The sequence below is a fragment of the Limanda limanda genome, chromosome 5 (assembly GCF_963576545.1).
Source record: "Limanda limanda chromosome 5, fLimLim1.1, whole genome shotgun sequence".
Taxonomy (NCBI): Eukaryota; Metazoa; Chordata; class Actinopteri; order Pleuronectiformes; family Pleuronectidae; genus Limanda; species Limanda limanda.
In genome coordinates, this window is record NC_083640.1 from 1,788,886 (window position 1) to 1,801,313 (window position 12,428).

A 12,428-nucleotide genomic window follows, 5' to 3' on the forward strand; every position below is an offset into this window, starting at 1 on the left:
TTCACTCTCCTTCCCACGTTCAGCATTGTTTACACTGTTGTTTCAAACCAAGCAACACCGTATCTATGTCTGAGTGAAAACACTGTTAACTCACTTTAACTTGAACCTCTCCCTCCAATAGGTGCAACTTCTACACTGTTCCTATATGTTAAGTAACATTTTTGTATATATCTTTATTTTTTGAATATGTGGAGGGTTTTAGTTTTGAAATGCAAATGTATTATTTTGATGAGATAATCGACTGCAGGTACTTTATGCTTCCAACACATATAAGATAGAAAACAGTCAGTCACATATATGAGAGGCATGCAGGGCCGGGTCTAGACAGGCATGTATGAGGGGGCAGCCACAAATCTTGAGGGGGCATTGTGCTTTATTATATTATTATTATTATAAATTGGGATTTAGTTTGAGGGGGCACAACATTTATTTGAGGGGGCCAGGCCCCCTCTTGCCGCTGCCTAGACCCGGCCCTGGAGGCATGTAATGTGGGGATGTAGCTCAGTGGTAGAGCGCATGCTTTGCATGTATGAGGCCCCGGGCTCAATCCCCGGCATCTCCAGGTTTTTGGAGGCGGTGGACTAGTGGCAGAAACTTGGACTATGGGCAGAAAAGGTCTCTGGTTCGACTCCACGGGGAAACAACAAAAAGACGAACCTGGATTGATCTGTCCAAAAATCCAAGAGGATTCTCCCTACCCTGTCTAGTGAGCAAGGCACCTTACTCCCCCAACATCTGCTGCCCACTGCTCTGTGTGTCCTGCACCAGATGGGTTAAAAGCAGAGGTTACATTTCACTCCTTGCATGAGTGTGCTTGTGCATGTCTGTATCTTAATCTTAAAGACAGTTCATTAGAGGAACTGAGTCTTGATCAGATCAGTTCATGATCTCATGACAAAACCAAGAATAGAAAGATGTGACATTTCTTATAAGTTCAGTGTAAAGTGAAATATGATGTATTTTTATTATTGTTTGTGGATTATAGACTCTGCATAGATTTCAATCCAGGACCTCTGACTTTATGTATTTTCATATCAGAGTGAGAACACACACGTGAGGTTCAGTGTCTCACATGCAAACACCGATAATTACAGGCACTGATGATTATTGGAAGAGGACTCAAGGAGTAATTCTAAAGTAGAACAAGAGAACACAACATTAAATCCTACCTGGGATTTTCTTTGGTAAAAAGGTGCATACATTTAACATAAAGCATAAAAACACAATAAGTACTTCACATAAGAAAGAAATAACTGTTTATAAAACAAATATATATACAAGACAAAAAGTTAAATAAAGAGTAAAATGCAAAACAGAAACCAGCTGCACATCAACTCTCTGTAACCCCCTACATGTGATACTGGAGTTTAACCACAGGGTGGCGCAGTAGACTAACAACACAACATCGTCTAACAGGAACAAGGTGCTCGGCTGAACCGGGATTTGAACCCAGAACCTTCATCTGCAGAGAACCCTGACCCTGGTGTTTATGACAAAACGTGAGAACTAAATATTAATTCAATTTGTTATCATTTCATTTCATTCTATTATATTCTATTCTTTTTTAGTATATTCTATTCTATTCTATTCTATTTTATTTTGTTTTATTTTGTTTTATTTTGTACGATACCCGACTTCCGGCGGGGCGTGTTTCGTCATGCGGAAGTGGTTGGGATTGCGGAAGTGTGCCGCGGAGCTGGGTCGCTGGAGTGACACCGGAGTGACACCGGAGTGAAACCAGAGGACCGGGTCTTCACTGGGCCTGGAGCGGTTCCGGTTCGGTTCTGCTCTGCATGTCACAGCCTCGGGATCCGCGGGTCACTGCTCGGTTCGGTGAGGACCAACATCCACTTCCGGTTTGAGCCTCTTGAAACTCGGAGCTCGGTCGAGCTAAGTTAGCAGCTAACAGAGACAGAACCAGTGAAACCAGCTTCTTCTCTGAACCCACAGCAGGTTCTGAACGGGAACTGGTTTCTCACCATCTCACTGGTTTCACTGGTGAAGGGTCACGTGTTGTGGTCCAGCTTCAACTGGAACTCCGGTGCTTTTAGTTTGAAGCTTCCACATCAGAAACTTGGTTCTTTGAACCGCATCAGATCCGCTGCAGCTCAGGAACCAGCAGAGTTCTAAAGAGTTTATACTTTAATAACTTCACCTTTATTTATAGATATGAAAACACAACAAGACCAATAACTTAGTTTGGACTTGATTTACCCACAGAAGCTGCAGACTGTGTAAAACTTGGACTGAGATTTGTAAAACCTTTATTTCTAACAGTTATATAACAATAATTACTTGAATTTGTCTTTCAAGAGACCTTTTGTCATTCATGAAAACACAAAAAGGGCAATTTTATTATTCGTTTATTATTCTGGTTTGCATCCACCAGTAAAGACTCTTTTAAACATAGGTCGAGTTTTATAAAACCTTTATTTCTATCTATGAAAACACAAAAAGATGAATTTAATAGTTTTATATCAGGTGTCCAGACTGTAAAGACTCTTTTAAAAATAACTCGAGCTTTGTAGAAACCTTTATTTCTAACAGTTATATAATAATAATTACTTGAATTTGTCTTTCAAGAGACCTGGAGTTTTACTTCTGTCATTCATAAAAATTCACAAAAAGGGCAATTTTATTATTCGTTTATTATTCTGGTTTGCATCCAGCTGTAAAGACTCTTTTAAAAATAGCTCGAGCTTTGTAGAAACCTTTATTTCTATCTATGAAAATACAAAAAAATGAATTTAATAGTTTTATATCAGGTGTCCAGACTGTAAAGACTCTTTTAAACATAGCTCGAGTTTTATAAAACCTTTATTAATATCTGTGGAAACACAAAAAGATGAATTTAATAGTTTTATATCAGTGTCCAGACTGTAAAGACTCTTTTAAAAATAGCTTGAGCTTTGTAGAAACCTTTATTACTAACAGTTATATAATAATAATTACTTGAATTTGTCTTTCAAGAGACCCGAAGTTTTACTTTTGTCATTCATGAAAACACAAAAAGGGCAATTTTATTCTTCGTTTATTATTCTGGTTTGCATCCAGCTGTAAAGACTCTTTTAAACATAGCTCAAGCTTTGTAGAAACCTTTATTTCTATCTATGAAAATACAAAAAGATATATTTAATAGTTTTATATCTGGTGTCACGACTGTAAAGACTCTTTTAAACATAGCTCAAGCTTTTTAGAAACCTTTATTTCTAACAGTTATATAATAATAATTACTTGAATTTGTCTTTCAAGAGACCTTTTGTCATTCATGAAAACACAAAAAGGGCAATTTTATTATTCGTTTATTATTCTGGTTTGCATCCACCTGTTAATAGTCTTTTAAATATAGTTCGAGTTTTATAAAACCTTTATTTCTATCTATGAAAACACAAAAAGATGAATTTAATAGTTTTATATCAGGTGTCCAGACTGTAAAGACTCTTTTAAATATAGTTCGAGTTTTATAAAACCTTTATTTCTATCTATGAAAACACAAAAAGATGAATTTAATAGTTTTATATCAGGTGTCCAGACTGTAAAGTCTCTTTTAAACATAGCTCGAGCTTTATAAAACCTTTATTTCTATCTGTGGAAACACAAAAAGATGAATTTAATAGTTTTATATCACTTGAAGCTCAAACACCTTTGAATCTGTTCATGTCCAGACTTTAAAGACTCTTCTGAACATAGCTGGAGATTTGTTAAAGCTTTATCTCTCGTTGGAGAAACACTAACAGGTCGTGTATTTATTAATCTTGCGAGTGCTTTTCCACCTTTCACCTTCTATCAGAGCCGCACCTCGGCGTCCTCACTGCCAACAGCCACACGTTGTGTTCCAGTGGGCGGACGCCAGCTCGCCAGGGATCGCTGCAGAGTCAACGCAGACCATGTGACTGTTAGTCAGCGAGCTGCTCTCACATCAGACTCCAGTGGAACTCCAGAGTCATGGAGCCTCTCAGCAGAGACACTGGGTTTATTGTAAATTCACTCAGCCGGGGGTTTTCTGACTGGTTCAGAATCCATCACTTTACTCAGCTTGTCTGAGGTGAAGAAGACTTTAGAAACCTTCTGTCTGTGGTTTGAGAAATAACGTGTCCAGGTTTATCTTCCACTCGCCGACTTCGCCCTATGTTCAGTTATGATTTATCAGTAAATCTGGGACTTTCCTTCATATCTGTCTGACTCAAAATAGATTAATTACTGTCTTAAACTGTTTCCTCTCAAGATGAGGGATGTCCTCTCTTCTCTTCTCTTTCTCCTTTGGACAAGTCTTTTCAGTCGGGGATCAGAGAAAGAAAAGAGATAGAAACCTTATGGAGTAAATCTATATTTACATGTAGTTGTGCTTTAATTCCAAGACTTTCATATTTGTAGATATTCCTGTATCATTCTAAATATTATTACAATTATTGTATATATTCTAAGCGAGAATCATACCCCGAGACCAACAACGCATGAGAATTGAACATTATTTCATAGTACGTCCTGTATTTGTAGTTTCTATAGAAAGTGACTCTACTTCTCACTTTATAACGTCAGTGAACATGAAGGAGTTTCTGTCTCAGTCTCTGGTTTCAAGTCTTCAAACAGATGATGTTCATTTAGTGATTTATGATCATTTAGAGTCAAACAGACCATAAAGCACAAGTTTTAAATTCAACTTGTTCAGTTGCTGCAGGAAAAGTGATGAAATCTGCTTCTGTTACAGGAAGCACTGAAACTATAAAATGATGCTGAAGAACGTAAAGTGGCTGTTTTAGGTTATTGTCCATAATATATATTCATGAGGTCTTGAATGTGAAAACAGTCCCTTTGGTCTCGTACAGAAACTATGTCGGGAACAAACCCAGAAGTAGTGGTGGTGCGTGTGGTGGTCTCCAGCACCGACTCCACAGGAAGCTGCATTAACAACAAGTGGTGGGGGAAAAAAATTATATCGATACTGTAGCACAAAGTATCGCAATATAAAAAAAAAAAAAAGCATGGCGAGGAGAGTTTTAAGACTTTAAAAGATACCTAGTGTGTATGTGGAAAGGATGTTCTCCACTGCAGGAGATATAGTAACGTTCCAGAGGAACTTTAACATCTGAGCATGTTGACCAACTGCTTTTTCTGAACAAAAATACTAATATTCCCAAATGAATTTTACATTTTGGGTCGTGACCTTGCAACCGACTGGACTCTAGTAGAACACATTTGTTTATGTTTCTCAATTTGATTGAAGCTCTAGGTTACTCTTATTTATATGATTATTCTCAGGTTTATGTTACTCTATTATGTCTGCTTGATGTTACTGTATTGTATTTAAATAATTGTAAGTTATGTGCTGGGAGCTCAGCGTTCATGTGAGAGGTCTCCTATTCAGAAAATAATGACAAAGGTCCTGTGTCCTGAATGTTCAGTTTACAGAATTAAATGTGACATTTGAAGTGAGTTGAGCAGATTTATTTTCCTCATTTTTTGTAATGCCTTTGAATAATATGGGGGCCATGAATCGCAATATATCGCAAAATCGAATCGCAATACTTGCAGTATCGCAATATATCGCAGAATCGCAATACTATTGAATCGTCACATTTTTGCCAGTTCCCACCCCTACTAAGAACCTCTCTCTCTCTCTCCCCAGTGTTGGAGGTCGAGAGGTCATGATGGCGGACCACACGGATGTCAGTCTGCTGCCGGAGGAGCGGGTCCGAGCGCTCACCAAGAAGGGAAGCACGGTGGAGGTGAACGACCTGGTGCCGCTGCGCCGCTACTTCCGCTCGGGCATGGAGATGGTCCGCATGGCCAACGTGTACACGGACGAGGGCAACATCGAGCACGCCTTCGTCCTGTACAACCGCTACATCACGTACGTTCAAGTCTTCACTTCCCTGCAGAGGCTGGAGTCACAGGTCAATGCATCACATTTGTCAAGTTGGGAGGAAATCTATATACAGGGTTCGTACGGTCAGGGAAAACCTGGAAAAGTCATGGAATTTTAAAATGTGTTTTTCCAGGCCTGGAAAAGTCCTGGAAAAAAATAATCTTCCAAAAGTTTTGGAAAAGTCATGGAAATTTGTTATATTCATATTTTCATGTCGTTCATTTTAGGGATGGGCATAATTAATAGACGATCGATTAAGACAATTTAAATTGAATGCCCATCCCTAGTTCTTTTACGCTGAGTTTTAAATAATTCATATGCTTTTAAAGAAATACGCTCAACATATAGGCAGGCATACTTGGGTTTGTGTCATTTAAGGTTTACTGTATGCCTTGGAATTCTCATTGTTAGTTTGAATACTACATTTTGTCATTTTTTGATGTGTATACACCGAGATTTCACAAAATGTTCGGTCATGGAAATTTGGTTTAAAGTTATTGAAAAGTCATGGAAAAGTCATGGAAATCCATTGGTCAAAATGTGTATGAACCCTGTATATAAAAGAAGGAGAAGATGCTGAAGAGAGTTTCCACAGATCTTGAGATCAGGTCAGAATCCTTGCTTTAGTTTTGTGGCTTTTTAAAAAAAGAGGAAAACCGACCGATTCAAAGTCGACACTCTGTCATTACTTTGAATTCCAAAGTTTAGTCCCTGGTTTTTTTAAAAAGCTTCCTCAGCACACAGAGGTTTTTCACTCAATTACAAGAATTTCTTTTCTGTCCAACAGGCTCTTTATAGAGAAACTTCCCAAACATCGAGATTACAAGACGGCGAACGTTCCCGAGAAGAAAGACACGCTGAAGGTACGATCACCGAGTTTATAAAGACCTGGAACGTGTGTTTTGAATTGTTTTCCAGAAACCGCCTCAGCTCCACATTTAACTCGGTTTCCTTTCTTCTGCAGAAACTGAAGGATGTTGCCTTTCCTCAAGCAGAGATTCTGAAAAAAGGTCTTTTGAGGAGATTTGAACAAGAACACGCACAATATCTCGCCAAAAAGGTGAATTGTCCTGACTCACATCTGTCCAAACCACTGTGAACACAATGAAAAGTACAGTACTCAGATTTTACAGTGTATCGTCCGGGTTGTAAATCAGCTGAAACATTAACCAAGGATGTGATGAAAGAATCAGTCGTTCATTATCAGAGTCTAAACGATAACATTGACCCTGAAGAGTCTCCTTGTTTATTAGAATGAAAGAAACACATTCATTAGAGATCAACTTACGACTTTCACTAATTGTTCTGCTGCTGAATCTAAAACCTGCTCGTCTCTGGTGTTTGCGTCCCGCTCAGAAAGTGGCGGATGAGGCGCTGGCTCAGGAGCAGTCTCGGCGCCGGGCGCTGGACGCCGAGCGGGAGCGCGTGGCCGAGATGACGCGGCGGCAGCGGGAGCAGGAGCAGTTCAGTGCCTTCGAGGAGATGATCCGCCGCCAGGAGCTGGAGAAGGAACGCCAGCGCGTGCTCCTGGAGTTCGCCACGCCCAGCGCGCCCCCCCCGGAGACGCCCCTCCTTCCGGGCATCCAGGGTCCCCCGCTGGCCCCCCCCGCCGCCCCACAGAGCCTGGGGGGGGACGTGTCCAGCGGCACCGACCACGAGTACAGCCCGCCTTCAGCCGGCGGTACGCCTGCCGTAGCCCCGCCCACCTTCGACCGCGCCCTCAAGCCCGGCTCGCTGGTCAGCCCCGGGAACAACAGTGAGTTAATCTTCCTGTGGGGGGGGCCGGCCCTCAGAGGATTTACATGCTGCCCTGTTCCTGCTCTGAAGTCTTTACTCTCCTGAGCTGATTTCTCTCCCCCTGACCTACTTCCTGTTCGCACCATGCTGCTCCAGGAGAGAACCCGGGTGTTCGGCTCTGACTCTTGTGCTTTGTGCAGATACGATGTCGGACGCCGTTCGCCAGCTGGCGGTTCCTGCGGAGCTGTGCCGGAGCTTCCTGCGGCTGGCCGAGGCCAACACCAGCCGGGCTGTGGAGACCTGCGGCATCCTGTGTGGCAAACTGGTGAGACTCTGGAGCCGTTTGGTGTTGAACCGGGTTTCTGCTGCGTCTTAAAACGTCTACATGACCTATGACCTGAATATCATACACAAGCTCTGGAATACGTTTGGGTAGATTTTAATTATGTCAAAGTTCCCTTGTGTTTAAATAGTTGTTTTTCTTAAGATATAAGTTTTTGTTTAGTTTTTAATGTTCCGGTTTGTTGTAAGTCTTCCTCATCTACTCAGACATTTGGCCACGGTAATAAAAGCTACATCCATTCTACTACGTTTTCATTTGAAAATAATGTTTTCAAACTAAAACAATCTCTGTCCACTTGAGTGTTTTGGATCCGTATCAGTTTGTTGTTTTATTCCAGAAGGAGGTCATGTGATCGGAAAGAACCAATCAGCAAGTGGTTGTGTCATCGTTTCCAAACATCTCAGCTTCTGTTGTGTGGACGCCACTCGGATCTGTAGCAGAGTTAATGTGATTTCAAACTAAAACGTAGTAGAAGAAGAGGATTTAGAAAAGACTTCAACAAGACAACATGGAACTGATAACTGATCGTCTGCAAACACTCGATCAGAATCCATCACTTTACTCAGTTTGTCTGAGATGAAGACGTTTAAAAAATAACGTGTCCAGGTTTATCTTCCACTCGCCTGCTTCACTTTATCTTCAGTTATGATGTGTCAGTAAATCTGGGACTTTCCTTCATATCTGTCTGACTCAAAATAGATGTTTTTAATTCAACTTGATGAAAACTGCTTCTGTTACAGGAAGCACCAAAATAAAACAATGGTTTTGAAAGTAGGAATGTTAATCATGAGTGAAGCCACAATGTTGTGGGAGTGGACTCAGTCACTTTTGATCTCAGTGGATTTGATCCAGACAGACACTGTGGACGTCCAGTTGTCAGAAGGCCGCTTTGCATAATTCAACGCAGAGCAACAAACAGTGTGTCGCTTTGTGTGTTTGTTTCAGACCAGAAATGCGTTTACTGTGACACACGTCATCGTACCGAAGCAGAGCGGTGGACCCGACTATTGTGACACGGAAAATGAGGAGGAGCTCTTCCTCATACAGGACCAGTACGATCTCATCACGCTGGGCTGGATTCATGTGAGTGGACCAATGCATCAGAGCTATGTTATAAAACATGTATATGTTATAGAACATTTAACATAATAAAATGAGCAGCAGTTTACAGGGTGAAGGAGTGGGGAATATTAGATTAAATTAAATAATAAGAATATATGTGTAGTAAGAACCTATTAAGTGTGACCTGTGATCTTGTGACCTGGCCGGCAACATCTACTTAGTTGACGGGTTTTACAAAATAAAAAAATAACATAACATATAACATAGCAAGATGAAGCAGCAGTTTACCGGTTGATGTAGTGGGGAATATTAAATAAAAAAAAATAAAAAAGGAATATATATGTAGAAAGTACAAAGTAAGTCACAGGCTCACGAGACGTCGATAACCTTTGACCCCCTTTTTGTAATTTTCCTTTTTTTTCACAGTAAATTGAAACTAGCTGAGCAGGAACCTGAAGTCTGTTTTACAAAATAAAAATATAACATATAACATAGCAAGATGAAGCAGCAGTTTACCGGTTGATGTAGTGGGGAATATTAAATTAAAAAAAAATAAAAAAGGAATATATATGTAGTAAGTACAAAGTACAAAGATAGATAGATAGAGTACTTTATTCATCCCCGAAGGGAAATTAAGTCGTCATAGCAACCGGTATATTTGAATACAATAAAATACAATAGAATAAAATAAAAAATATTGAGGTAGAAAGAATAAAAACAGAAACACAAGATAAATATGTAGATAAGGTGCAGTGGCAAGATGATGGTAATAGTACTGATGATATGATGGTAATGTTATTGTTAGACAGTATATAAAAATAGTACAGTATATATAGCAGTATGTAGTAATAATGGCAGCAACAGTAAATATAATAGTAATAGTAATAGTAATATAATGATAATAATTATAACATGTACACATGTATAAATATGTGTATATAGACTTATGTATGAGTCAAAGGCTCACGAGAACGAGACCTCGATAACCTTTGACCCCCTTTTTATAATTTTTCCTTTTTTTGTACAGTAAATTGAAACCAGCTGAGCAGGAAACTGAAGTCTGTGCTCTTTCTTTTCAGACTCACCCGACGCAGACGGCCTTCCTGTCCAGCGTGGACCTCCACACACACTGCTCCTACCAGATGATGCTGCCGGAGGCCATCGCCATCGTCTGCTCGCCCAAGTTCAACGAGTGAGTCGGGAACCCGCTCGTGTCCTGTGGTCACGAACACGAGACCCGAGGGAGGATCGTTTCAGGGTTTGTCTGTTTGTGCCGATGTGTTTCCTCTGTGCTGACGTGTGACTGTGACTTTGTTTGACTCAGAATCGGTTACTTCAGTTTGACGGAGCGAGGAACAGGTGAGATCTCCACGTGTAAAGAGAAAGGCTTCCACCCCCACAGCAAAGAACCCCCTCTATTCACAGTGAGTAGCCCCTCCCCTACCTGAGAGCCATGCACACTTCAATGATCTTTTACTTATAAATACTGTTTTACTTCATTTTTGTTATTGTCCAGCAGGGGTGTAAAGTAACGAATTACATTTACTCACGTTACTGTAATTGAGTAGTTTTTTCGTGTACTTTGTAATTTTTTGAGTAGTTTTTGAAATGGGTAATTTTACTTTTACTTAAGTAGATTTTAACCAAAGTATTGTACTTCGCTAAATTGAAAATAACATCCATTACTGAGTAAAAAAAAAAAAGCATAGTTCAGGGCGGAAGGCAATTCTCACTTCAGTGGTAGATGCTGCAAAGAGTGGATGACGTTCCCTAACGTGCACGTTCAACTTATGAAAACTGATCGTAAAGTTCACTGTATAGGAGCAGCCCCCATCAAGTTGTTGGAAGTAACTAAGTAACTTTTACTTAAAGTACATTTTAAATGAACTACTTTTTTCTTTTCCTTGAGTGGATTTTTAGCTGGGTACTTTTACTTGTACTTAAGTAAAATTTCATCAAAGTAAAGGTACAATATTTCAGTACTTTTTACACCTCTGTTGTCCAGTATCATTTTCTTGATATTTGCCCTGACAAGGGGAAAGTAGTTGTGCTTATCTAGAGAAGTTTCCAGACATGAGCTCAGTTAGTGTTTGTGAAGCAGCAGCAAATTGTCGGATTCGACTCGTTCACAACAACAGGAACATGTGGAATCATTGATCTCCTGCTGTGTTCTAACATCGACTACTCTGGCCTGTGGGAGAAACTCTAATGTCAGGAGGTTCTGAGCTGGAGTGCAGTTGTAGTTTTCATCATCTGTCCATGTGACCAGACTCTAACCGGCCTGTCTCTTGTCTCCAGCACGCCGGACACGTCACCATCACCAACGACACTGTGTCCATGATGGATCTGCGGTGATTCAGTTCCACCAGAAGACCCACTGACTGTTTTATCAACTGAAGACTGGACAAAACACTTGTTTTATCGTCGGGACGGTTACCGAGCTAATGCCGCCCTCGAGTTTACCATTTACATGGACTTCAGTTGTTCTCCAAAGGAACAACAACGTGAACTTATGTTTTTGTTCTGTCAGAAAACCAATCTACATATAACTGCACTTTTTGAGCGAAACCAACTTCAACCCACATCGTGGACTCGTCGGCCTCTGGCTCTTCAACCTCCTTTGTCTGTGTGAACGTGTGCTTTACTTCCCATTCAGATTTTTGTTTTATAAATAAAAATGTGTTTATCAGTAACAGGTGAGCGTCTGGTCACTCAGCCTTTGTTAATGTAGAAGTTGGGTCCTTCCTGACTGATGAAGTGCCACGAAGGAGAAGGTTCACCGGTGGAGTTGTTCACTGTGCAGCACGACGTTCAGTGTAAAGTCTGAAGTTTGTAATCACATCTTTGTTCTTTTACTAGACTGTAAATAAAGATGAACGTCCCCACTTCCTCCCACTGTACAAAAATAAAGCCAAAATATCAGACTATATATGAATATACGAGTTCTGCCGTTTTGTGCTTTTCACGTCTTTGGAACCAGAGGCTTCAACTCTGCTGAAGATACGTCTGGTGCCATGTTTTAGTTTGTTGACGGTTCCTCCATCTTGTGGCTCCTTGTTCGAGGGTTTTAAATTTATTTATGCACAACTGTGTTTTATCCTGTAGTAAAGGAAAAGTAGTTTTATTAATCTAATTTATATATTTAAGTACTTAAAAGCTGCAGTCAACGCTTACATTTACAATCATTCCCTTATTCCCGCAGTCTCATATGTTCCAGACTCTTGTTTTGTGCGATCAGCTGTCAAACATTATTATGTTTTATATATATTTACATTGTGAAAACAGATTTGTTACTTACATTTTTCCTTATATTATAATTTCCTAATTTGTGATATATATTTATTAATGGGAGCCTTGATCAAAAGAACGAGTGAAGTGTCATTGATCATATATAAAAAGAGTCTTTGATATCGTTGACAG

The 12,428-nt window shown here is 40.1% G+C and overlaps 1 protein-coding gene and 1 non-coding gene across 2 annotated transcripts; both read left to right on the top strand.

Moving 5' to 3' along the window:
* The first annotated feature begins 490 nt into the window (after positions 1-490).
* Positions 491-562, top strand: trnaa-ugc (transfer RNA alanine (anticodon UGC)). Its single transcript has one exon. It is a non-coding gene; the product is annotated as a tRNA-Ala (tRNA).
* A 1,119-nt stretch (positions 563-1,681) lies between these two features.
* Positions 1,682-11,943, top strand: LOC133001667 (STAM-binding protein-like A). The gene is made up of 10 exons (XM_061071295.1): positions 1,682-1,833; positions 5,627-5,851; positions 6,654-6,729; positions 6,831-6,926; positions 7,223-7,622; positions 7,804-7,928; positions 8,892-9,029; positions 10,088-10,200; positions 10,333-10,432; positions 11,307-11,943. Exons 2-10 carry the CDS (start codon positions 5,646-5,648, stop codon positions 11,361-11,363), a joined length of 1,311 nt encoding a protein of 436 aa, XP_060927278.1. The 5' UTR covers positions 1,682-1,833; positions 5,627-5,645; the 3' UTR covers positions 11,364-11,943.
* Positions 11,944-12,428: the final 485 nt, after the last annotated feature.